The sequence below is a fragment of the Aulonocara stuartgranti genome (genome assembly GCF_965226115.1).
Source record: "Aulonocara stuartgranti genome assembly, chromosome: 10".
In the NCBI taxonomy this organism is placed as follows: domain Eukaryota; kingdom Metazoa; phylum Chordata; class Actinopteri; order Cichliformes; family Cichlidae; genus Aulonocara; species Aulonocara stuartgranti.
Window position 1 is genome coordinate 6,658,521 of NC_138946.1, and position 23,766 is coordinate 6,682,286.

Here is a 23,766-nt window from a genome sequence, read left to right on the forward strand (position 1 = left end):
ACTCGTTTTCTATTCAATTCAATTTTATTTTATTTATATGGTACAAAATGACTTTAGTCGCTGCAGTTGGCTTTTATAATGTAAACTAGATACCATGAGTTATAAGGGGATGGACATAGTAAGCAACAATATTCAGGTAGGCACACAAAGCCAAGAAAACAATTACACCACCACCAGCAGCCTGAACTGCCTGACCCACCGTCTGAAGTTTCATCAGGCCAGGCAGTGTTTGTCCAATCTTCTGTTTCCTGAGCTCGTGTGAATTGTAGCCTCAGTTTCCTGTTCTTTGCTCATAGGAATGGAACCTGGTATTCTCTAGTAGAGCAGGGCGATATGACCAAAAATATCTATCACGATATACATTAGAAAATTTGCGATAACGATATAACTGACGATATAATTGACACTAGACAAAATACTTTACAACTCCTCAACTTTATTAGTGCAAAAAAACCCAAAAACATCAATGTATTTTGCACTTACACAAGCAGCTTTTTAAGTGCATTAAAGTTATATAAAAAATTTGCAGTGCAAATGCAATTCCTTGCTGACAGTTTAACCAAAAGGCATTTCCAGTGGAAATTGGCCGACATATCATCAGCATAACCATGTATAATATCCACAAAACCTAAAAAGAGGTTATACACACACACAATACGGTAATATTATGTTGAAGTGCAGTACGTATCACTCCGCGAGGCTCCTGCCTACAATCGCCGTAAAGCTCCGACAATCCATCAAGCGGTGCGGCTTCGTGGCTTAGCAAAGTCATACTGAAACATTTGACAGATTTTCCAGCGCCGTATACGACATAAAATCGTTTCAAGGTCAGTAAACACAACCAGAATTCATACATAAGGCACACAGGATTATAAGGGGCACTGTCGAAGTGTGCCATATTTTCCAAAAAACACGGTAATAACGACGGCCCGCTAGCATGCTCTACCAAAAATAGTGCTTTGTTGTGTATCTGACGGACGAAAGCCAAACCAGTTCCACACCAGTGAAGTTGCAGCATTTTTACAAACCAGTTCTGGTTCATCCGTTTCATTCAACGATCCACTTTCGCTCTTCTCATTCTGCATCGCAGCCATGTGCGTATGTAAACAAAGGCACTGCGCATGCGCGTTTTACCCATATTCTATCGCAATATTTCATTTTCTTATCATTGCCCAACATTACACCGGTTTACCGTGAACAGTATGATATAGCCCAGCCCTACTCTGTAGTCCGATCTGTATCAGTCTGTTCACTCTCCTATGACATCATCAAGGCATTTATCTCCAGAAAACTGCTACAAACTGGCTATTTTCTGTTTCTGAGCACTTTTTGTGAACCCTACACATGTTCAGAGCCACTTAAATCATCTTCCTTCCCCATTCAGTTCAAACTCCAGCAGGTTCTCTTGTACATGCCTACACGCCTAAATGCACTGAGTTGATGCCATGTGATTGGCTCATTATTATTTGCACTAATGAGCAGTTGAACAATAGCCAGTAATAGGTTTACTGACTAATGCATTAGCTGGTGAGTGTATATGATGTTGCAATGGTGGATGCTCATATTAAGCATGGCCAAAATTCCAAACAATGGCAACCTGAGGAGCGAGCAGTTCTCTTTCAAACTCCTGATGCTCACATTAATGCTGTTCTCCATTGTTATGTGGCACATTTTAAAGGTGCTGAAATGGATTAGCTGGCTGGCAGTGCTGATGTTACACTACCTGTGCCATCCACAGGCTACAATTCGAAGGACAATCCTGTTTATCACACAAACATTTCCCAAGTCTTTCATCTGGCTGAGCAATGAAAGTACAATTAATTTCCGACTCTGCTGTGCACACCTCGAGAACAAAAGCGCGACTCCTTTCAGTGGAGAGGGACCGGCAACAATTTTCCAACCGTCAGAGGACGGATAAAAATCTTCCCCAAGCTTGAAGGACATCGAGGCTGATAATAGATTTACTGACTGATTCACGTGAAGGAGAATAAAGAAAATGTATAATCTGACACATAAACGGCGCCACAGGATTTCTCTGTCGCTACCTGATTTCTTCTAAGTGTCTATCTGAAGGATCAAGTCACAGCTGTCAATGAACGTTAAGCCATTTGCTCTAATGTGCTGGTAATGTCGGGGATATTCGGAAATTGCGCGAAAGTAGAATTCAGACACGCATTAGTCAACAAGGTAGTGGAGTACTTTACACTCTTTAATGGCCATTCAGTCAATGACAAGTACATTTCATCGGCTTTGAAGTAAAGAGTAGTATATTTTAAAACTCATAGGCATAGTTGTACTCTACAATCATGGCATACGCACACAGGGAAATATTTAAAGTCATCATATTGCAGAATTGCTTTGTTTGCATCATAACTTTCACCCTTAGATTTTTTTTTTTGCCAGGGGGTCAGTAATCCCATTACGTGATAACGATTAGGTTCGCCGCAGTGTCCTCATCAACAATTTCAGCTTCCACTCCCTCTGGGGTACACTTGTGAGGAATAACCCACTTAGCCTCCCTTTAAGTCTCTTTGTTACCTTGGGAAATTGAAGTCTGTGAGGGTCCAATGGGCACATAACAGAAGAGAGGGATGTGATGAGGTACTGTAATTGCAATGAAATATACCACATCAGAATGAGCAATACCACCCAAAAACTGTTCTTGGCCAAAAGCACAGAGGTGCTAAACAACATGCACTATGCTGGTTTTGAGATAAGTACAAGTTGCCTTGTGCATCATTTATGAAAACAGAACAGAAGCAAAGGTCTAACCTTCACTCGCGCGCACACACACACACACACACACACACACACACACACACACACACACACACACACGCCTTCTTCCAGAGAAACAGCAGCACTAAGGCCCTGTTTTCTCCTCTGACTCACAAACTGCAGCGAATGCAAACTGAAAATGATAAGCACATTGTTACATTTTGTGAGCACACCAGGAACGCCTCGGCTAATTTAAAGTTAATTTCGTTTGCATATTCCACAACATACTCTCAATTTTCTGTGTGGTACATACACTTCAACAAGGATAATGGAGTCTAAAATAACATAACATGTTCGTTTATGATGATGTTCTGAGCAGTTTTAGAGCTAGTTGTTAAACTGTTATGCATTATGCTGAGAGTCTTTAAATAATGCGTTCACCCATTTCATATACTAAGAAAACAAGACATCTAAGAAAATACTGCCTGACTGTAACTTTTAGGGTGAAAAAGCTTGTTACTGGAGCACTTCCCTCTAAGATACAGCCTTTTCACCCCTGACAGGAGCTCTTGTAATTGATATTGATATTTGTAGCCTTCATTTTCAAAACCAGTCTTAGTTGCCAGTTTTGCTCTTTAATCTAAAAGTTACAAAAATCTACCTTTTTAAAGGGTGGAGAGAAAAAAGGTGCAAAATTGTGCACATATTAACTTTATTATTATTGTACACTGATACATTTGGAGATGGATTGGCATTTGTATATAACTCAAAACTATCAACTGAAACTAAACACAATGTATTAAATTGTTTTTAATTTACTTAAAAGAAACAAAGTATCAGAGCAGTTACATTTTTATCTTATATAGCTGCTCTTTATCTTGTTATCCACGTATCCAATTGCCACATTACACACTCTTTTATGATACTATTCCTTAAAATCTACACTCAAAAATGATTCTTAACCCTCAATAAACACAAATCAACAATGAGTTTATTTATTCCAGTTATTAAACATTTTGTGCTTGGTATGAACTGAATGTATACCAATCAGGTAAATGTCATTGGAATACTGAAAACAAAGAACACATAGTGTAAACAAGAGCAGTATCACTGAAGGGCGAGAGTCAAAACTTTGATCCTTTATTATAATTTTATTACAGTTTGATGACATCAGCCTGTCATGGCTTCATTGTAACATCATAGGGTGTTGTGCAGCTCTCTCCATGACACTTCTTATGATATATTACTCATAATGACCTTTGGCCATAACAATTAAGGTCAAGGTCGAACGCTTAGCCAGCCAAGATGCTCATGTCCCCCAAGCAGTGTTGGTCAAGTTACTTGAAAATGGTAATTAGTTACTAACAGTGTTGGGACTAACGCGTTATTAAGTAACGCGTTACAGTAACTACGTTATTATTGTGGTAACGAGCACGGTAACTAGTTATTATGCCAAAATCAGGAACGCGTTACTCGTTACTGGGATTTAGATAGGGTCGTTACTCGTTACTTCGTGTGGTGGCATCGCGGAGTTTCCACAGATTCAGTAACATTAGCAAGTGGTGGAGGCCAGCGGGTGGATGAAGGAAAAGGGACGCAGAAGGAAAAGAGACGCGAGGCGGCCGCCGGTCCAAGTGTGAACTGAACTTCAGGTAAGAAGTTATGACCTGCAGTCTCTCTGGGTCAGATATGAACCAAGTTTAAGTGCAGTTTATTTTCGTTATTCTAACTTTTTCCGTACTGCGTGCTAGCTAGCATGACGGAGTTTCTATACAGCTGGGTGGTGCTATGAAGTTAATGATGTTGAACTTTATTTTGTTCATAAGTTATTAGAGTTGCCAACCATCCCGTCTGGTATTCAGAGAAAATATTACGCGTTTCGTATTGAGGTGAAAAGGAACAGTTTGTCCCGTAATTCAGCTACAATGAAAAAGGCACAAAGCTGGAGTTATTCTGTGTCTTTGCTGCACAGCTGCCTCTTCTTCTCTCATCCTCTCCCCCTCCCTCTCCTGTTTCTACTTCAATCATGAAAACTGATCAATGATCAGCTGATCGGCTCTCTTATTTGTTTATTCCCCACTTTGCGCCGAAAGAGGAAACCAGCGGATGTCGCGCTAAACAACAGCAGCATGTTTAAGCTTGATCAGCTATTGTTAGAATTTATTTAATATTAATTTCTAGTATCAGCTGATGTTTGCTGGAGCCACAGCTGTAAAAAAGCTGCTGGTCAGGATGTCGGTTTGGATATGTGGTGAGAGGGAAACATGAAGATGAAACCAGGAGATGTCCTTACTGAATCATCAGAGCTGAACAGGTGATGGAGAAACAGGTTTACCTTTTAGGTGACATGAATGAGTTGAAGGGAAGTTATGAACTGTTTCTGAGAGACAAATAACCCCAGGATCCTTTTCTAAGTAGCTGACAGCTGGTAACTGTGCAGGTGCAGATCTAGCAAAGTGTGGCCAGGGGGGCATGTAGGGCATTAACAGGGAAAGGGGGGCACAAAGAAATACTTTTCTTTCTTATTCTCATTTAAAATGTCTCGCTTTTAATAAATAATTATCTGAATCTTACAACAAACGATTGATAGATTGATGCATATATACCATCAAAACAGTGTACATCACTGTCACAATAGTGTTTATTTTCATTCAAAGGCTTTATGATTTTTCCTATAATGGTGGGCCAGTCTCTAGTCAAAATGTCCGGGCCAATTTTCTGTCCCAGTCCAGCCCTGTATGCAGCTCATCTGCAGTCTGGTGTTACCTACATCTTCCTATTCAGAAGGCAGAATTTCCGAGTTCTGAGTACAATCGAAAGCACCACGACTGCAGTTTTTGTGTTGGATGTAAAAGGCGCACATGACGCTGTGACGTAGGCTAGAATCATGGCAGCAGTCAACGACGGTCCAGGCGTGGGATTTCTCTCGTGGAAATATGCACATTATCTTTTCCTTTCTATTGGTAGGTGGCACAGTGCATTTGTGGCAAGTAAGCAAGCTAGAAGACTGGCAAAGTTATGGAAGAAACACATTAACAAGAGAATTCTGAGTAAAACCAAAGTTACTTTCCCTAGTAACTAGTTACTTTGAAAGTAACGAGTAACTTGAAGTAACTGAGTTACTTTTGAGAGAAGTAACTAGTAATGTAACTAAGTTACTATTTTAAAGTAACTTACCCAACACTGGTTACTAATTACTGATTACTTCTCCAAAAAAGTAATCCATTATGTTACTGATTTTATGTTTTATGTTACTTTATGCACATTGCATCAAGCAGAAATTAAATTATATGCAACTGTCTTTGATTGGAAGAAATTTGTTTAACATTTAAACCTATTTTCTGCATATTTCAGTATATTAAAAGAATAATTATATATGCTAAAAGTAATGTCAGTACTTCCGAGCTTTAAATGCTGTATGCTAGTACTCTCTCCCGCACTCCATATTATCCATTGTTGATCTACGCACGTCTGTTGCTGCCACGCACGTCGCACGCTTGTACGTCATTGTCATGAGACACTCTCACAAACAAAACCACGGTTTAGTAACGCAGCATGCTTACGGTGAATGTAACAGTAATCTAATTACTTTTTTTGCAATAGTAATCCCTTTAATTACTCGTTACTTGAAAAAGGTAATCAGATTACATCTCTGCCCCTCTTGAAAGCTTATTTTTGTAAAGTTAAATCTGAACATGATATGTTGAAACTGTGGACCCTGGAGTGCTAATAAAGAGACACACAAACAAACAGAACGATTGCATGCTCCCTCCCTTCATCGGCAGAATAATGTGTATGAAATTATATTTTTAAATAAAAAAGTTAATTTGGTAACACTTCAAAATAATTCTTTTTTTGTCCTGCAAAAACCTGGCTTAGTATATTTGTGGGTCAATATATTACATTGTAATTTAAATAAAATACCTTGATATTCCATTACATTACAGGGGAATTACTCCTGAGTTGAGGCCACATTATAAAGTGTTACTGGCCATTTATACTGTGTTTATCAGCTATAAAACGAGAGAGTTTTTGAAACTGGAAAATTAGTTTTACCCTCTGCAGTCCTCAAGCTTTATTGACAAATCACATTTGAGCTGGCTTTGGATGCTTGCAGGTAAACAGTCCCTGTGATGGCCAAATGAAGCACTGCATTTGCCAAAAAAGGAGTTTATTAACTTTTCAAAATGTGTCACCGGCACACAGCATAGTAAGCTTTACCCCGCCATATCCACCGGCTACACTGGAAGCCCCCAGATTTTGGCAGTCAGCAGAGAATAGTTTATAGGTTACTGCTGCATGCCTGAGTCACAGTAACAGCAGTACATATCACAGGCTCTAAAATGTTAATCTCGCTAAAAACCTAAAGAAATAAACATGAATTAGTTTTGTCTAAGGTCTAGCAAAGTGAAGTGTGGTATGACTCCCAGAAGCTCCACAAAAAAAGGTTGGAAAGCCAATAATAGGAACAAATGACCAACATCCAGAAACCTCACACAGAGAATCTGAGATGAAGGGTTTAAATAAACTAGAGACTGGAGACCTTCTCTGCAGTAATGCGCAGGAGTATCGACTGATTTTGGAAATGTCTTTTTGTTATGAGGTGAGATGTCTTCTCCACGGTAATCTCATCAAGCAGACACTAGAGTGAAATGTTATTGTTTAACTAACCACGTGTGGGACATCAGTCTTGATAGAGTGGGACTGCAGCTGCAGGGGAAAGCACCACAAGGTCTTTGGATTGCAAGCTGAGAAAAGAAAAGCCTTAATAACATCTGGAGTTTCTAAAAATCAGATGATGTAGTGATTTAGTGTGTGTGTAGTGTAATGTAATGCAGCTGTGTGGTTGAATGTAGGGCAGTCCCACAGCACCCCCTGGAGGACAGAACAATATAACAGCTGAGAAATGTACAGTGTGCTGTCTGACCACTGTGTGAGGCTTCACATTACTGATGGTGGTTTCAAATAACACATGAGCACCGTGTGCTCTGCAGGGATATGTAATATTTTCATTTTTGCTGTTTCACTCATAAATATAAGCATCAGAAAATTGTATTAAATCTTCTTTTCTTTCCTCCCCTCTCTGTCCTGCAGGTATCTGAAGCCAGACGAGAACAAAAAGTCAAAGCACAAGACTGCTGTGAAAAAGAAGACGCTCAATCCTGAGTTCAATGAGGTATAAACCACAGCTAAACCTTGCAGCATTTCTTTCTATTTTATTCCTGTTTATTGTTGCCTGAGCTTTATCTGGTGCTTTATGTGCTGAGCGACCTTCATAACCCTGGGACCAACAAAAGCCACTTTGACAGGGCAACACTGTTGGAATTTTTCTTAATTCATAACAAGATGGCTTTTTAAAAAAGCTGCAGAACCAAAAAATAACTTAAATAATTAAAGTCCTGTTTAGCCAAGTGTTTACCACTGAAGACGGGCTAAAACTCAGGTGTATTTTATCAGGACTGAACTTCTATTGATCTTCTCTTATAAAACCGATGAGCCAAGTTACTGACTGGTTAACTTATTAAGTGACTGTTTAGTCCTATCAATGCCTGAAGCTCTGAAGCTTTGAAAATAAAGTTTTAATGGCTCTATCTGCACCAATAAATACTTTTTGCAGTGGTAATAATAAGAGAGAAAAATTCATATTTAATGTAAAAGTTTTCTTTATAGTGGCAAACCTTCAGATTTTATAAAACCTGTAGTTTGTCTTCTCCTTTTCCCTTTTCATAGTGTATGCCTTCAGGATTCTGATATTTTATTGCAAATATTACATATAAGAAATATAGTTTCTAACCTGATACATTTAATGGTAAAAACATTAAACAATGATATAACCCAGTCATTTGTCGGCTTGGTTTTAGAACTATAAACACTCCTTTGGTTTATTGAATCTATAAGTGGGCATATTTTGATGTGAGAGCGCTAAGCTGACAGCTAACACTAACAAGCTTGGTTAACCTAAAAAGTAAAACCAACATGAAGGGGTCTGTTTTACATTGTTACATTGTTGTTACATTGTTGTTACATTGTTGTTACATTACTGTTACATTACATCTACATTGTTTTAACCCCCATGGGGTTGTAAAAAGGCTTCAAGTTATATAGAAGTGTATCAGAAAATGTGAGGCTTCAAAACATCAAGATGGCGATGGCGGTTTCATCATGAGACACCGTGTGCTTTAATCCCACAGGTCTAGAGACCAGTCAGCTACCTGCTGGTAGCTGATAGGTGAAACTGGTTCCAAAGAGACATACAGTATGGTACTGCACCAAAAGCCTCCCTGTGGTGTTTGTGGTCACTTGCAGATCAGTATTGTCACATTTAATTTGTATGGAACACACCAAGCTGTCTGCAAACACTTGCCAACTACTCACCAAGCGACAGTAAAAGTTGCACCTTTACAAATGTTAAGGCACAACCTTTACTCTGAAAGTTCAAGTTTCACTGCCACTCAGCAAGTAGCTGATCAGTGTTTCCAGACACGTCACCGTCTTCCATGCAAACTGCAGACAACCACAGCAATCTTCTAGTGTCCAAGAAGGTTTTTATGCATCACCCTCTTTCAACTAGTCTCACCTAGTGACAGCAGTTGCCAGGGTTTTGCCTAGTTTGTCTGTTATTGGTACTCATATCCATCGTTTATGATGGACATAAACATCATAAACGATGGCTGTAAGATTATAATATGTATGTAAAAACTGGCACTGTACTGACAGTTGCAAAGTACAATTAACTTTAACTTTTAACTGTAGTTTGCAACTGTGAGTACTTTGCAAACATTTAGCAGCTGAAAAGCCAGAGTTAAGAGGACAATGCGTTTTAGTTTATAAAAGCAAGTCAGTATTTCTGGCCCAGTTGTCCAAAAATGTAAATAATGTTTGTTAAAACAGGGAGCTTAATATAATTTTGAACGCTATTGCATTGCCTCCAGACCTTTACCATGCTGTATACCGCTGCTTTGACCGTGAAGGAAGCAATTTAAGTAATCAACCTTTATGTTCTTCTTAGCTGAGCCGGAGCTCCTCAGTCTCACAGCCAAACACCTCCCTTCATGGCTGATTTTAAATTGTATTGAAATCAGACAGGTGCTGCTTCGGCCACGTTTTGAACAAGAATGCCAAACATGTTTTTGAGGCTGAACGGGCCACAGGGCAGCTCGGCTCGGACGTTTCTGCTTGTATACGAGTGGACGTACCCCAGCCGAACGCTCACACAGGCCAGCGACTTGACATTTCCTCTGACATTTTTTTGCGCCCATACTCTTCCATCACCTCCTGGCCTTTCCGTTGGAGACAAGCAATGAGGTCCTCCTCCATATCGAGGCTCTGGTTTCATTAAGGTGATTGAACCGCAGATTGTTGCTTCGCAAACTGCAAATTGATTTCAGAAGAAAATGCTTGTTTCATTTAGTGGACAGTGGACTGTATCGATTACACTGTCATGCTGTTACAGAAGCCGTGTGTGTATTCCGCATTTAATTTCCTCCGCTCCAAGTTTAAGATACGTTGACACCTTTGCTGTGCTGTGAGTTTCCTTAACTAACGAAAATGAGTCTGGTTATGTAGTGACTGAAAAAAACATTAGAGCGAGAAGAGCTAGATTAAACAGCGTCTTGTTTAAGGCACTAACAAAATATTAAAACCTAATGAGGCGTTCTGAATGAATTTCAGCAGGAAATGAAACAAAAGCTTTCAGAATTGTTTTGATAATTATGCAAACCGAAAAACTGCACATTAGAGTGTTTTTGTGTGTGTGTGACACGATGGTCCATCAGAATAAATAAACTCTTAAAGCCCCAACGTGGTGATCTGAAAAGATGAGGTATTATTAATCATGTGTTTTGAGAGAGAAAATTGTGGAGCTCTTATTTTGCCCTCTTTTATTTTCTGCAGGAGTTCTGTTATGACATAAAATATGCAGACCTCACCAAAAAGACCTTGGAGGTGACCGTATGGGACTACGACATTGGAAAGTCGAATGACTTCATAGGTAAGCAGTGCTGGGCTTCACTGTGCTGACACTTTGAGACTCCCTGAGGGTTACTGGGGTCTGCATGTTTTTAAGGACTTGTTTCGGTTTGCATTTCCAACATGAAAAGGAATGCAAACACAAACTAACTGCTGCTACAACAAAAAGATGGAGATCAACACAGGTGGGATTGTGTGTTTGTTGTGTAATGAGACTTTTAAGGGCGATGGAAAAGCTGTGATTGTGTGGCGTGGATATTTCACAGTCTTAAGAATAATTGTAACATTATCCATAAATTCCAAAAAAGGGTAAAGAAATCTAAAGAAGTAGCTATTAAACGAGGTCCAACTCAAAAAGATGTCACAACTGAGGTTAATATAATAACATTATGAATAACCCCCCCCCCCAAAACAATGTAATATAACAAGTCAACACATAATATGATAAATCATAATGAACTTACACATTATCACAATATATATGATCACATTTTGAAAAATGTGCCATGTCCTGTGCTTTCAAATCACAGCTGGAATCTTCTGTTTCCTGTTTGTCTGTATAAAAAGCCAATCAGATCTTTGGAGCTCAGGGGAAACACAAGACCTCAGATGTATCTGCAGTACTGTGACAAAGTTTTCACAGCACTCTGTGCAGCCATGTGAAAAGCTAAGTACGTCCTCACTGCTTCCAGAGGAATATAAAGTGTAAATAGCAGCTAAGTGCTAATCAAATGCACTAAATCAACCGATCATCAGTTTGTGTGAGCACCACGGTTAAAGCTTTGGCAATTTTGCTGGTCTGGAGCATTCAGATGTATGTTAACACAATGGCACAATCTTCCGAAGAGAGGACGTCCCAGCAAATTCACCCCAAGGTCGGATTGTGCAGCGCACAGAGAAGCTGCAAAAAATCTCAGACTCAACAGGCCTCAGTTAACATGTTCACTGCTGAAGTGCATGACTATAGCATTAGAAAAAGACTGAACAAGTAGGGCAGCACAGCTCAGGTTTGCAAAGTTGCATCCGAATAAACCAAAAGACTATTGTAACAACGTTCTTTGGCCATATGAGACTAAATGTTCAACCATAATGGACAGCACTACATTTGGCATAAATTTCTGGAGGGTGCTGTAACTTTTAATATAGGATGAACATATAAGGATTTTTATCTTAATGTGAGCCGTGCAAAGTCCAGTGATGCAACACACAGAGCTGGAAATGAACATAACTGATTCTCTTTAGTAAACCAACTTATAAATAATTTGTAAAAGGTTTTTCATCTTTAATATTGTTTTTCAGCTGTTTTATGATGCTAAGAATATAAACTGATATTATAATGTGATGCATTATAAGTCTCCTGTCTTTCTAATAAGAACTCATTCTGTGTTTGTGCCTCCTTTTAGGTGGTGTATCTCTGGGTATCAATGCAAATGGAGAAAGGCTCAAGCACTGGTTTGACTGCCTCAAAAACAAGGACAAAAAAATTGAACGCTGGCACACGTTGACCAATGAATTACCTGGTTCATTAAATGACTGAACACACACAATCCTTCGTCCAACCTGTTCGCCGGCTGCACCAGGACTCCCGCATCCTCCCCGTCCTCTCCACCCAGGTCGTCTTCTCTGGGTCGCCCTCGTGTTGCCCGCATCGACCTGAGACGCCTCTCTTTGGGAATACACAGTATTTCCTCTCCACAGGGCTGAGTTTAAAACATACACATCTCATGTTTGTGTTCAACAACACTTTCACACATACAGAAAGGAGGTTGCACCGCTGCTCATTTCATGTTTTTAAGAGAAATTCAATCCACAAGATGACTGACAGGGATTGTAGTGTTGACTTTAAAGGATTCTTGTATGAACGGTGGAAGATAAAAGAAGCAAAATCTATTTGATGAGATCTTTTACAGCAGTTAAAGAATTTCCACTAATCCATAAAGCTGCACAGGAAAAACCTCATGATTTCAATTTCATGGCTATGAGCAGTCTTAGGATTTAAAGTAGTGGATACACTAACAAAGGATGTAGCAAATATTTCGTATTACTAATACAAGTTCTAGATTTGGAGCATGTATTTTCCATTTGGGAAGATGAGAGCAATGCCATAGAGACTTCGTGTAGTTTATGGAGAACAGTCTTTAAAGGTTGAGGTCTCATTATGCTTCAAACCATGTCTGAACCATAACTCTAACTAAAAAACTGCTGTTTTGTTTGTTTGATAGAGTTAATAGTGAAGCTTGTGTAAAGGCAAAAACTCCACAGAGAAAGAGAGCTGGGTTGTGGCAAGAGTTGCCTAAAGCTACTTTATATTGTAAGCCAAATAATCTACAATAATAAACAGCAACCTCTAACAATTAGAAGGCCCCCAATGTGCAAGTAGAGTGACACTAGCGAGAGTGGGAAGGAAGAACTCCCTTTAAACAGGAAGAAACCAGAGATTAATGAGTAAATGCAAAGTGGTCTGCAAACACATCGAGAGTGAGTCTTAAGTAGAAAGGAGTTACAATGCCCTCCAATACTCACTAACTTTATTCTGTAAAGATAGTTTCAGTTATTTTAAACCATAAGTTAATAAAATAATTTTTGCTTTTTGCAGTTCTAAAGCAGAAAACCTTTTTTTTAATTGTGGGTTTTACTTGTTAAGAAAGATATTGCAAACAATATCAACCTGCTGGCATCATATTTAATCCATCTGTGGCCAGTTTAAAGAATATAGTTACATTTGATTTCAATATGTCTAAATTACAACAAAAAAGTATACTTTCACAGCCTCCACCATCTATTTGGATTCAGCTGTAGACTGATGTATAGTATGTGGGAGTCAGATTTCATCACAGCACCAGATGGCGAGTCATCCATCCATTTGTTTTTTCATGCTTATCCAACTACGAGTCATATTGGAGCTGCGCTGGGTACACCCTGGACCCTTCGTGTGAGTCCATCATAGGCCTAACGTGAAGAGACAGTCACACGCTCCCCAATTAATATCAGCAACGATGGATAGCTGAATGCGAGACTCCTGCCATGCAGTTGTCATTTGAGAGTGTATCATTCACTTTCACCGTGACAGAGAGCAATGATCATATGAAAGGTTCGGCTTTGGAAGATGTGGGTGAGAAACTTGAGAAAGATCCAGATCCCAGTGTGGCACATCATGGGCTCGATATACAGTAACTGTGCCTATCTCTGGTTACAACAAAGAATCTAAGTAGTATAACAGAAGAAAAGGCCCAAAGGTGGTGCATCAGGTCTGAATTGAGCTTTTTTCACATTCATAGGGTTTTGCACTGTAAAATTCAGTTAAAACAGAGTTACCTTTACCTCCCAAAGAGTCTGAAGAAGAACATTTAGCAGACACAGCCTCACCTCTAGTGTTTTTCTTCACACGCTAATGTTTTTTAGCCACAACAACAGAATCGTACTTCTTTCCAAATTCACTATAGTGAAATTCAAGGCAATGGTCGTCATTTTGAGGGAGTGGAGCATATCAAATACAGTGTCTACAAAAAGTCCTGGAAGCAGTGCAGGGATTCAAAAGGAGACAAACTTAGAGGGCACAGATGTGTTTAAACCAGGCATGCACAATGTGTCTCTGTAGCTTCTTAGTCATCCAGGTCACGTTAGTGTAGAAAGCCTGAGAAAAGAGACAACTAGACTTCTTTAAATTTGTGAAGATGTTTGACTTCAATAGGTCACATGATGGTCACATGATGGGTTGGGCCAAAGTATGATGGTACCGACCCTCTTGTGACTCGTGATAAATCACATGACCTTTTGTTTTTAGAATTGAAGAAGTCCAGTTACCTCTTTTTTTTTTTAAAGCTCTTTAGACTTTTTAGCTACGATGTTGAAGACACACGTGTAAACAACAAGGTTAATATGGCTGCTACATATAATTATATAAAGATGGGATCATTGTTTGAAGCATGTTGAGGCCTTGATAGGCAGTATCACAACTGGAGCAACCACCCTAACCCGTCCCTGAAATCTAAGGCACTCTGGGTTACTAAGGTAACAAAGTCTGGCTTTAAATCCATGTAAAAACTGATGCTCTCCTTTAAGGTTAAAACAAGAGGTTAAAGAACTAATACGCTAACGTTGAACGTAAATTCCTTCTTAAGGCTTCTTTACAGCAGTTATTCATGGCATCCCTGCATGTTTCTGTATGAGACATGACAAAATGTCACCAACTATGTGAACCAACCACCGATTAAGTTCCACCCGTCATCTGCTGACTTTTGTGGTCGAGGATCGAGGCTCTGCAAGTGTTTGCTCCATTCAGTCATCCCATCCAGACTTCAAAAAAATCAGAAAAACTGAAACCAGTGAGCGTTATAATATAATTGAGAGGTGAATCATGGGTACAAGGCCGCAGCGCTGTTTTCAATCAGCTGGATTTTCTTTGTGGTCAAAAATAACTTCTTAAGTTTGAGACTTCTTAAGAGTGAAAGAAAATGGGTTCAAACGTCAAGGGCATGATTACATTTCTTTCGAACTGCAAACAGCAAAGTGCCCCTGAGTCAATCTGAGGCAGATGGTCACTTAGACAAGTGCAAAAAACACAGAATAGTAACGATACTGTGGGGTTTTGTGATTATCCAGGAGCTGCATGGATATGAATATAGGCAGAAAAATCTCATTGTTCTGATGCTCTGTGGTCATATTTCATGCAGAAAATAAGAAACATCCATAGTCGCTATGTGCAGTCGTCACGCCACACAGCGTGCTCCAGTGTTGGAAAGCTGAGTGCAGCTGTAATCAACAACAGAATGAAGTTCAGTGGGTGACCCGTCTGGTGAAAATCACTTGTTGAGCCACAATGCCACCTGATTGGGAAGCTCTATTGTGTGTGTGCGCGTGTGTGTGTGTGTGTGTGTGCAGCTTATTGTTTACACTACTGAAAATTAGTTTCGCTGATGGCATTTTCAGCTGGATGAAAATGTACCTGCTGTTTGTCAAAAGGGCCGAATTTCAAAAACAGGAAGTTTACATCAAATGTTTAAAAAGAGAAAAAATAGAAATTAAAACACAAAAAGCATGTATTGTTTACAACAGCCTATTCCTGCTGAAGTTCAAGTTTGCTGCTAAACGGGCAAACGCGCCCTCTTTGGCTGAAGTCACTGCGGTCGTTCAGTCGTGCAATGCGACCTTCGCTAAGACGGATGAGAAGGGCAGCATTTTTAATATACTAGCAGTGTATGTGTATTGTTACTATATTGTTGTTTTTTTATGTGAGCACCTCCACTAGAAATGTATCAAACAGAATGTACATGTTTAACCCCTTCTATTCCACAGTAAGTCCTGCACCTTAGTGCTCTGTAGTGTTCATATTGTTCATACGTCGGATCTGAAGCTCTGTATTTGAGCACACGTATCTGGGAATAGAGATGGTTGAACTCACTCCCCTGCAGCGGACTACCAGGGCTTATCTCGCTCAAAAAATTCTAAGTGAGTTAACATTTTACTTTGAATGACTTATGATTGTTTTAATTTTAATATATTTTGTCGAAGTGGACCTACTATGCTTATCCTTGCTTTCTGTCACATACATACTGTTCCAATGATCTCTGCTCGTATTAATTACGGTCAAAGGTTCAAATACTGAGCCCAGCATGCGTGCAGGTAATTCCTGTGAGCCAATTTCATTCCTGTTTTTCAGGAAAGTATGATGTGACATCATTCTGGGCTATTTCAGGATAAAGAGAGTAAGTCCTGAATTTGGTCACTGGGAGCTGCTCTGGTTGTTTGATTGAAGGGGAAGCTAATCCTACGTGAGCTGGATTCTGATATTCCAAACTCCAGGAGAACTATATTCTCACTTTTTTTTTAATCAGTCATTATAAATAAAAACAGATCTAAGTTATATTTTAAGTGTTAGTATGTTAGCTAAGTCTTGCTTATTTGGTTGACCTGCAAATTTTCATTCAAGTTAGATGCACGTCATTTCGTCTTGTGGTCAGTGGCTCTGTGCCCTACAAGTGAGCCCTGCCCCTCATTTTGAGAACCACTGGCTCAACAGACTGGTATGTTTGTGCCTGGGTCCCATACAGCAACCCCCGGGACTCGGACCGTGAAATTTATGGTTTTCAGGGTTTTTATCGGTTTTTTAAGCGTTATTTTTTGATCTTTTTTTTGTTAACTCGGTTTCCCTGGGTCTTTTTCCGTGTGTTATGAATAAATCTTGTTTTCTTTGTTACCGGTACTGGTTTTGTTTTGTTGCATTTATCCGCAACACCTTAATGGCCGGTTCCTGAAAATATTGTCGGACATAAACCGGTCCGGGGCGCAAAAAAGGTTGGGGGCCGCTGCCATACGGAGCCTACGCACCGCTTTTACGATTACTGATGGCATGTTGTAGTTGTGCACTGCCATTAGGGGGCAGTGTCAGAAATAAGTGACACAGCACAGTCTGTGGGCTGGTCTTGCTTGTGTTGTTGTTGCGATATAACCAGAGGTGTTTTACCTGGCAAGGCAGGACAATGCTTGCCCCGCGAGAGCAGACAAACTTTAAACTACAGCAGTGCCGATGTTTAAAGACTGTAATGACAGATGGAGAGCCCATCCACGTGACCACACTGTCGTTGGTGGTGTCAGATTCTTTAGAGCATATTACAGCTAAAGGGGCGCCTTTGTATTTCATGCCTAAGGCTGCAACAGACTTTCACCACTGGATACACAAAGAGGGGCTGAAATGTTAAAAACAGTTAAAACTGGCCTCTACAGGCACTATCTTGCAACATTTTTAAATCTTTGATGTGGTTTTTTCGCATTTGTGATGAACACCACTTTCACTCCCGTTCCTATTCAGGCCCACTTTTAAACCAATCAGTATTCAACGTGCGACCTATAAAAAAGCATTGATTTGAACCATGATTCATTCAGAGCTTCTCTAGTCCAGAAATAAAAATACTGAGCTGGAAATGAGCATAGCAGGTCCACTTTAAAGTTTACCCCGAGTCCCTGTGCAGTCCTGAATCCCAGGACTCAAACCTCAGATCACCAGGTTGGGATGCATGCCATATATAGTTCGATTCCCCAGTACGACCCTTTTTATGCATGTCCTCCACCACACCCGGCTTTCATCCACCGTGCACAGGCTGGTGACCCAGAAGCAGCGCACAAATACTCCTCACGTAGCGATCGGGATTCCTGTCAGGCTTGCAATTTAGCTAACAGCTTTTTGTCATTACCTCACGTCACTGTAAGCGATCGAGCAGGCATGTTTGGGCTTTTTCTTTCAGGAGCATGTCGACTCTGTCGGTGTGGCTGGCTGCTTTTGCAGTCGTATCATTTTAACTCACTAGTTGCAGCTGTTGGATTGTGAAGAACAGCTCTAATGTCCATTTGTTATACTATTTGACCTTCTTCACCCAGTTTCATTACTGACACAGTGCTGTTTGAATAATTAGATTCCTTTTCGCGCTTGCTTCCGTTCATTTTGAGGAAAAATTTGATTTTGATAAGTGATATCGCACCTTCAAAGCTGGGGAATGAAATCTTTAACGCATTTCAGCTGGCCTCACGTCTCCGTTTCCTTTAAGTGTTAACAGTCTCTTCAGCCCCATCGATACGGGAGACACAAGGCGGCTGTGAAACTTTGCTGGCATCTCAATATACTCCTTAACACAGCAGTGGTCCCTCTCCTCCCCCCTCCCCGATTAATATGTAATGAATAAAACTGACATGTGATTTCGATTTTGTAATCTGTCTGCCTTTGTATGCAAGCTCAATATTATATAAAAAAAAACATAAATGCATGCATATGTTCTTGGTTTTGTCATGAGATGACTTTGCCTAATGTTTGATACTGTTTTCTGTATGAAAAAAAATATGACTGTGGATGCTCTAAGATTATGCTACAAGTCAGTCTTTCTTCTAGACTACATTTTGTACCTTTGAACACTATCGCATTGCCTGTTTGGCTGCTGTATTGACTATCTGGAAGCGTGATTTGATGTGAATTAAATTCTCTCCTTTGTTGTTTTTCGTTTCCTTTTGAACACTCAGGCACTTGTTTTCATTTTTCTGAATTTGTTGAATGTATGACTATAAATGCTTGTCTCAAATTATATTTTAGTCCTATGCCAAATGGAAAGGTTGTTGTGCCTTATTTCTAATAACATGGGTCATTTCACTCATTGCAAGGTGCAGGTGAAAGTCTGAAATGTGGCATAATTTCTTTAGCTCCGGTCAGAGTCCATGCAAATGATGCTTCCAAGCAGCAGCAGCAGGCGCTTCCTGCCAGATCACCGACACTAGTGTTCTGTATTTTGACGGGAAAGCAACAGGAACTCCGTTACAGCGATACTTCCTGCTAATTAAAGGCCAGTATGATCACGCAAGGTTTTGTCTGCAAACTGCATAAAGGCAGGTGACAAATTAAAGAAAAAATAAACCCTTGAGGCTTTTTGTCTCACGGAATCCAGCACCTCTATAAAAAAGCAGAAGTCCACTTTGCACCTTCAAAGACTGTATAAATGATAGATGTTGCCATTTTGATGTCACTCAGTCACAAGTTGTTAGTTGATATTCTGGATATCCTCCTTTCTGCAAGTCAAAATGGCCAAACTTTAGTAAATGGACTTTATATTTTATTCAGCTTGGTAAAAAAAAATATGTGAATGAGCCTTTTTTGCAACTGCAGCTATCGCCCCCTGGTGGTCGTTAAAAAGAATCCAGGTTCAATGCACTTCCCATTTGCAATTATTATGAATTTGTTCAGACTAATCTTTATCCTAGAATTGTCAAACATATGCTGGTGGTTTCTACTCCCCACGTGTCACCGAATGGTTTGTGAAAACTTGTAACTTAGATGCTGTTGCCTGCACAGATAGATATTGCAGACAAAGCTTTCCACTACCCGCCATTAAAACATGTAATAAAGGAATATAATTTAAAGAATATAGATGCCAGAGGGGAAAATATTTATCAGCTCTTCACCAAAAGTGTGTTGCACGGAGGTCACTCCTTTGGAATTCTATCTGCTATCATGAGACTGAAAGCTGCCGTGTGGTGCGCAACCAAAACGGTAAATAATCCCAAACACACTGTCAATAAAGAACAAGCAAACATGGATAGAAAAAACACACAATGAAACACTACCAATCATGGATTGGCCTCCCCAGAGCCTAGATGTCAACAATTATTGAGGCAGTGTGGGATTATCTTGAACGAAAGGCAGCAAACATCCAAAGAAGATCTTTGAATATCCATCAGGAAGCCTTAGAACTATTCCTGAAGGCTACTTGCCTAAGAAAGTTCAGGGTGTGTTGGAGAAAATGAATGTTGGACTTCTGGAAGTACCCTGTAGTGTCTTTTGGGTCTTGTAGGTTTTCTTTGTGGCCAAAGTTTGACATGAATACCCTTCAAATGCTTAATTGAATTGGGATTTGAAGAGTTTTCACCGTGTAGTGTTCATCAAACTGTTGCTGAGTGTTTTCTTGCAATGCAGCAGGGCGTGTTGTTACACTTATGGGTCTGCAATGCTTAGGTGGGTGCTACATGTCAAAATAGCGCACACATAAGTCAGCACATAAGCAGAACACTCATTTGCAACGAGATGATTCATATTATTCACTCCACTGTGCCGTGGCTTTAATGTTGTAGGTGATCTATCTTGCAGTGGGAGCTGTTTTTATTCAGAGCACAGCTGCATTGTATATGGCTATAGAAAAGACGAGGCAATTTTTCAAGCAGTTTTCCTCTGAGACATTATAAGACAATTCAGAAAGATACAGATCTTTTCTTTCGTGCCTTTAGCTGCGTTGGTCTTGCAGAAAACCATATGGCTGCACAGATTCAGAAGCTGGGAACAAAGAAAAATCAATTAGCTGTGTGACTGCCTATTTCTGTGTCCTTTCTTCCTCTAATACAACCCATTATAGGCAACAGTGAAGGAGTCTGAACTGTCTGCCACCTTCATTCAGGTGTAAATATGGTGTCCCAGATGATCAGTGATACTGCTGGATGGATAACAAAAGTTCTCTGCAACTGTTTTTATGTAACCACCTCAGATTACCATTGTGTTTATCAAGAGGAAGAACCTCGAGTGCTATAATTAGATGAACTAGTTTAATTAATGTATATTTTTGCTGCATGAACAGATGATTATATGTCTGGTGAATGTGTTAGAGAAAGCCAGTTTCTTCAATAGTATGGACAGTACACACACAGGGGCTTAACTACATTTCCCAAGATGCATTTTAAAAAACAAAAACATACAAAGAGTGCTCAAAATTCAGCTTTGTGCAACAGCATGCACAAGGGTATGCTCTGCAGAAACCCAGTTTATTTGCTTACAGGTTCTGGGGAAAGTGTTGAGAAGTTGCTTTGAACTTTAACATGTAGAAGTAGCTATTATGAATTTGTCTATTGGTTTTTGAAGTCCTGTCTTAAAATCTCAAGATGAGTGTTTTGCCAACACTTTCTTAGTGTTCTGAAACTGGATGTGGTGAGCGAGGGCAAGTTTGACTGTGAAATTATCCGCTCATTGTCACTGATCAATCACAAGTCATGAGGCAATGAACATACTGAGAGTAATCCTCCTTTCTGAATCAGGTTATGACCAAGATTTAGAAAATGGACTTTAATTTTCTAATCCAGTGCAGCCTCTATCTCTGGCTATCAAGCAGTTAGCAACGTTAGCAACTACAAAAATAACATCACATTTAGAAGTAACAGATTGTGGACTGGAGTTAAAAGATGTGCATAGCCACGATGTCACTACCCCTTTTGTTGCACAGTGTGTTGCTAGCTATAGGCCGTGCTGCTGTATTTCACAGGCAGAGAAAAGAAAGCGAGCTAACTTCACTAAGAGATGGAGAAAGAAAGATAAGAAAGACGAGACAGGAAAGGAAGAAGAGAGATTAGATTTAAGGGTAAGGACTGCTCAATTGTATCTGATAAACTGGACATCTTAAGCTTAAATGGAAGTCTTCATGTTTTTAAATTAAATATCAGGTCACTACATGTGGCATTAGGCTTTTTTCATATTGTGATACATCTGCAAATCAAACTGAGATGGACTAACTGTGTTATTTAAATGTTGCAGGTTAATCCTCTGCAGGTTAGTGCAGGATAAACAGGTTTGTTTGCTGTACTGTGATGGATTTAAGAACGATGTGTGACGGTGACTGTGGTTTCATGGGCAGAGTAAATAGATGCTGACATCCATTGACTGAATTCCACCTTCATGCCAACTTTATCTAGAAATCATCTAGAAAAAAAAGAACTCTGTTTCCTGGCACAAAACAGACCAGTGTCCCCCCTCCAAGTATCCTCCCGGGACCAACCAAGTAAGCCATCTCACACAATCTGAGCAAAACTCTCTGGGACAGCTCTGTGGTTTAACCTGGGCTAACTAACCTACCTACCCCTCTCTCTGTAAACCATCCCCAGGAATTCCTCTGACTGATATCTCCTTCAGTATTTGTCATTACGCAAGAAACCTTTTGAACTCTGAGTCCACTCAGCTTTATTGAAATTTTGGCATAGGACAACAACACCACAAACATGGTTATTAGGTTGAGAGGATCCAGTTCAGTGACTCAAACTAACAAAGAAAAGAATTCACTTTTTATGCTATCTATTGGATTCACTTGGTTTAAAGGGCAATACAGGACCTCCAGGTTCTGAAATTTTGGTGCTGACTTCATTTTTTACCTCTTGAGGTTGTGCCCTTGCTAGAGAAATGAAATTGAAATTTACACCAGTTAATATTGTGTTGGTTCCCCTTTTGCTGCCAAAACAGTCCTGACCAATTCAGCTATTGGACCCCTGAATGTGTGCTGTGGTATCTGGCACCAAGACGCTAGCAACAGATCCTTTGTTGCTAAGTTGGGAGATGGGGCCTCCATGGATCAGACTTGTTTGTCCAGCACATGCCACAAATGCTTGATTTGATTGAGACCCTGTAAATTTGGAGGCCAATTCAATACCTTTAAACTCATTGTTGTGCCCCTCAAACCATTTCTACTTTTTGCCAGGGAGCATTAATCTGTTGAAAGAGTCCACAGCTATCAGGGTATACCGTTAAAGGGTGTAGATGGTCTGCAACAATGCTTGGGTAGGTGGTACGTGGCAAAGTAACATCCACATGGATGACAGGACCCAAAGCTCTTATTCTCAGATGCCCATTGTTGGACATTGAGTGGTCTACAGCTATGTAGTTACATACCCAACAAAGTGTGATGCACTGTGCACTCTGACACCTTTCTATCAAAACCAGCATTAGATTTTTCAGCAATCTGAGATAGTGATCAGCGTAATGATCAGTGTTGCTGCCTTACCAGGTGTAACAATTAAGTTTAACTTCCAGGCATTCATGAAAACAGAATGTATTAAATTTAATGGAGTTAGCAGTAAGTTAGCTCGCTAGTTTCCACCTAAACATGATATAGCATGTTCTGACTGAGAGATTTCTGAAAAAATTAAAGCGCACAGCTCTGCTATCACTTCCAACATAAATGAAGACAGAAAACTAAACAGCACGGAGTTTTGTAGGGTTACTGAAGTTGGGCTAGCTGGTACATAATGATGTGCTATGCGATTGCTAGCGACATAGCTATGTTAGCATAACATAAACACAGTGAAGCTGGAGGATGAACGCCAACTTTTTCCACTCGATAAAAGTTAACGTGAGGGTTCCCGATGGTGTAAACGGACCGAACTTCAGTCAGGAGAAGAACTGAGATAATCCATCCATAATATGAGGTTAGTCGTTAATATACTGCAACAACATGGGAAAGGAGCAGCTGCGAGAGAATTCAACATTAATGAATCAATGGTACGGAAATGGAGGTAGCAAGAAGAATAAGTTGAGTAAAGTTTGATCTGATTTTGTTTCGCCTAATGCACCTTATGGTCTGAAAAATACAATACTGTATATTCCACCCACTAACATGTGCCATGATGAAGAAATGATCAGTGTTAAACACTTCATAATAGGTCATAATATTATGCCTGATCGGTGTATGTTCTCATGAGTTGGTGAGGATGAAAGTAGAGGCAAAAAAGGACTCCAAAAAAGTTTTATATAATATTGTGCAATGAATTTCTTCCCCAGAGTGTCTGGCACATCAG

The 23,766-nt window shown here is 39.9% G+C and overlaps 1 protein-coding gene across 6 annotated transcripts in view; it reads left to right on the forward strand.

Moving 5' to 3' along the window:
- Positions 1 to 18,781, forward strand: part of doc2b (double C2-like domains, beta) — a 194,680-nt gene extending 175,899 nt beyond the window's left edge. For all 6 annotated transcript variants that reach the window (XM_082550111.1, XM_082550112.1, XM_082550116.1 and 3 more), the window contains 3 exons: positions 7,813 to 7,894; positions 10,612 to 10,708; positions 12,090 to 18,781. In XM_082550111.1, coding sequence (XP_082406237.1) covers positions 7,813 to 7,894; positions 10,612 to 10,708; positions 12,090 to 12,223 — 313 coding nt within the window. In that variant the 3' untranslated portion in view covers positions 12,224 to 18,781. The remainder of the gene's footprint in view (positions 1 to 7,812; positions 7,895 to 10,611; positions 10,709 to 12,089) is intronic.
- The last annotated feature ends 4,985 nt before the right edge of the window (positions 18,782 to 23,766 follow it).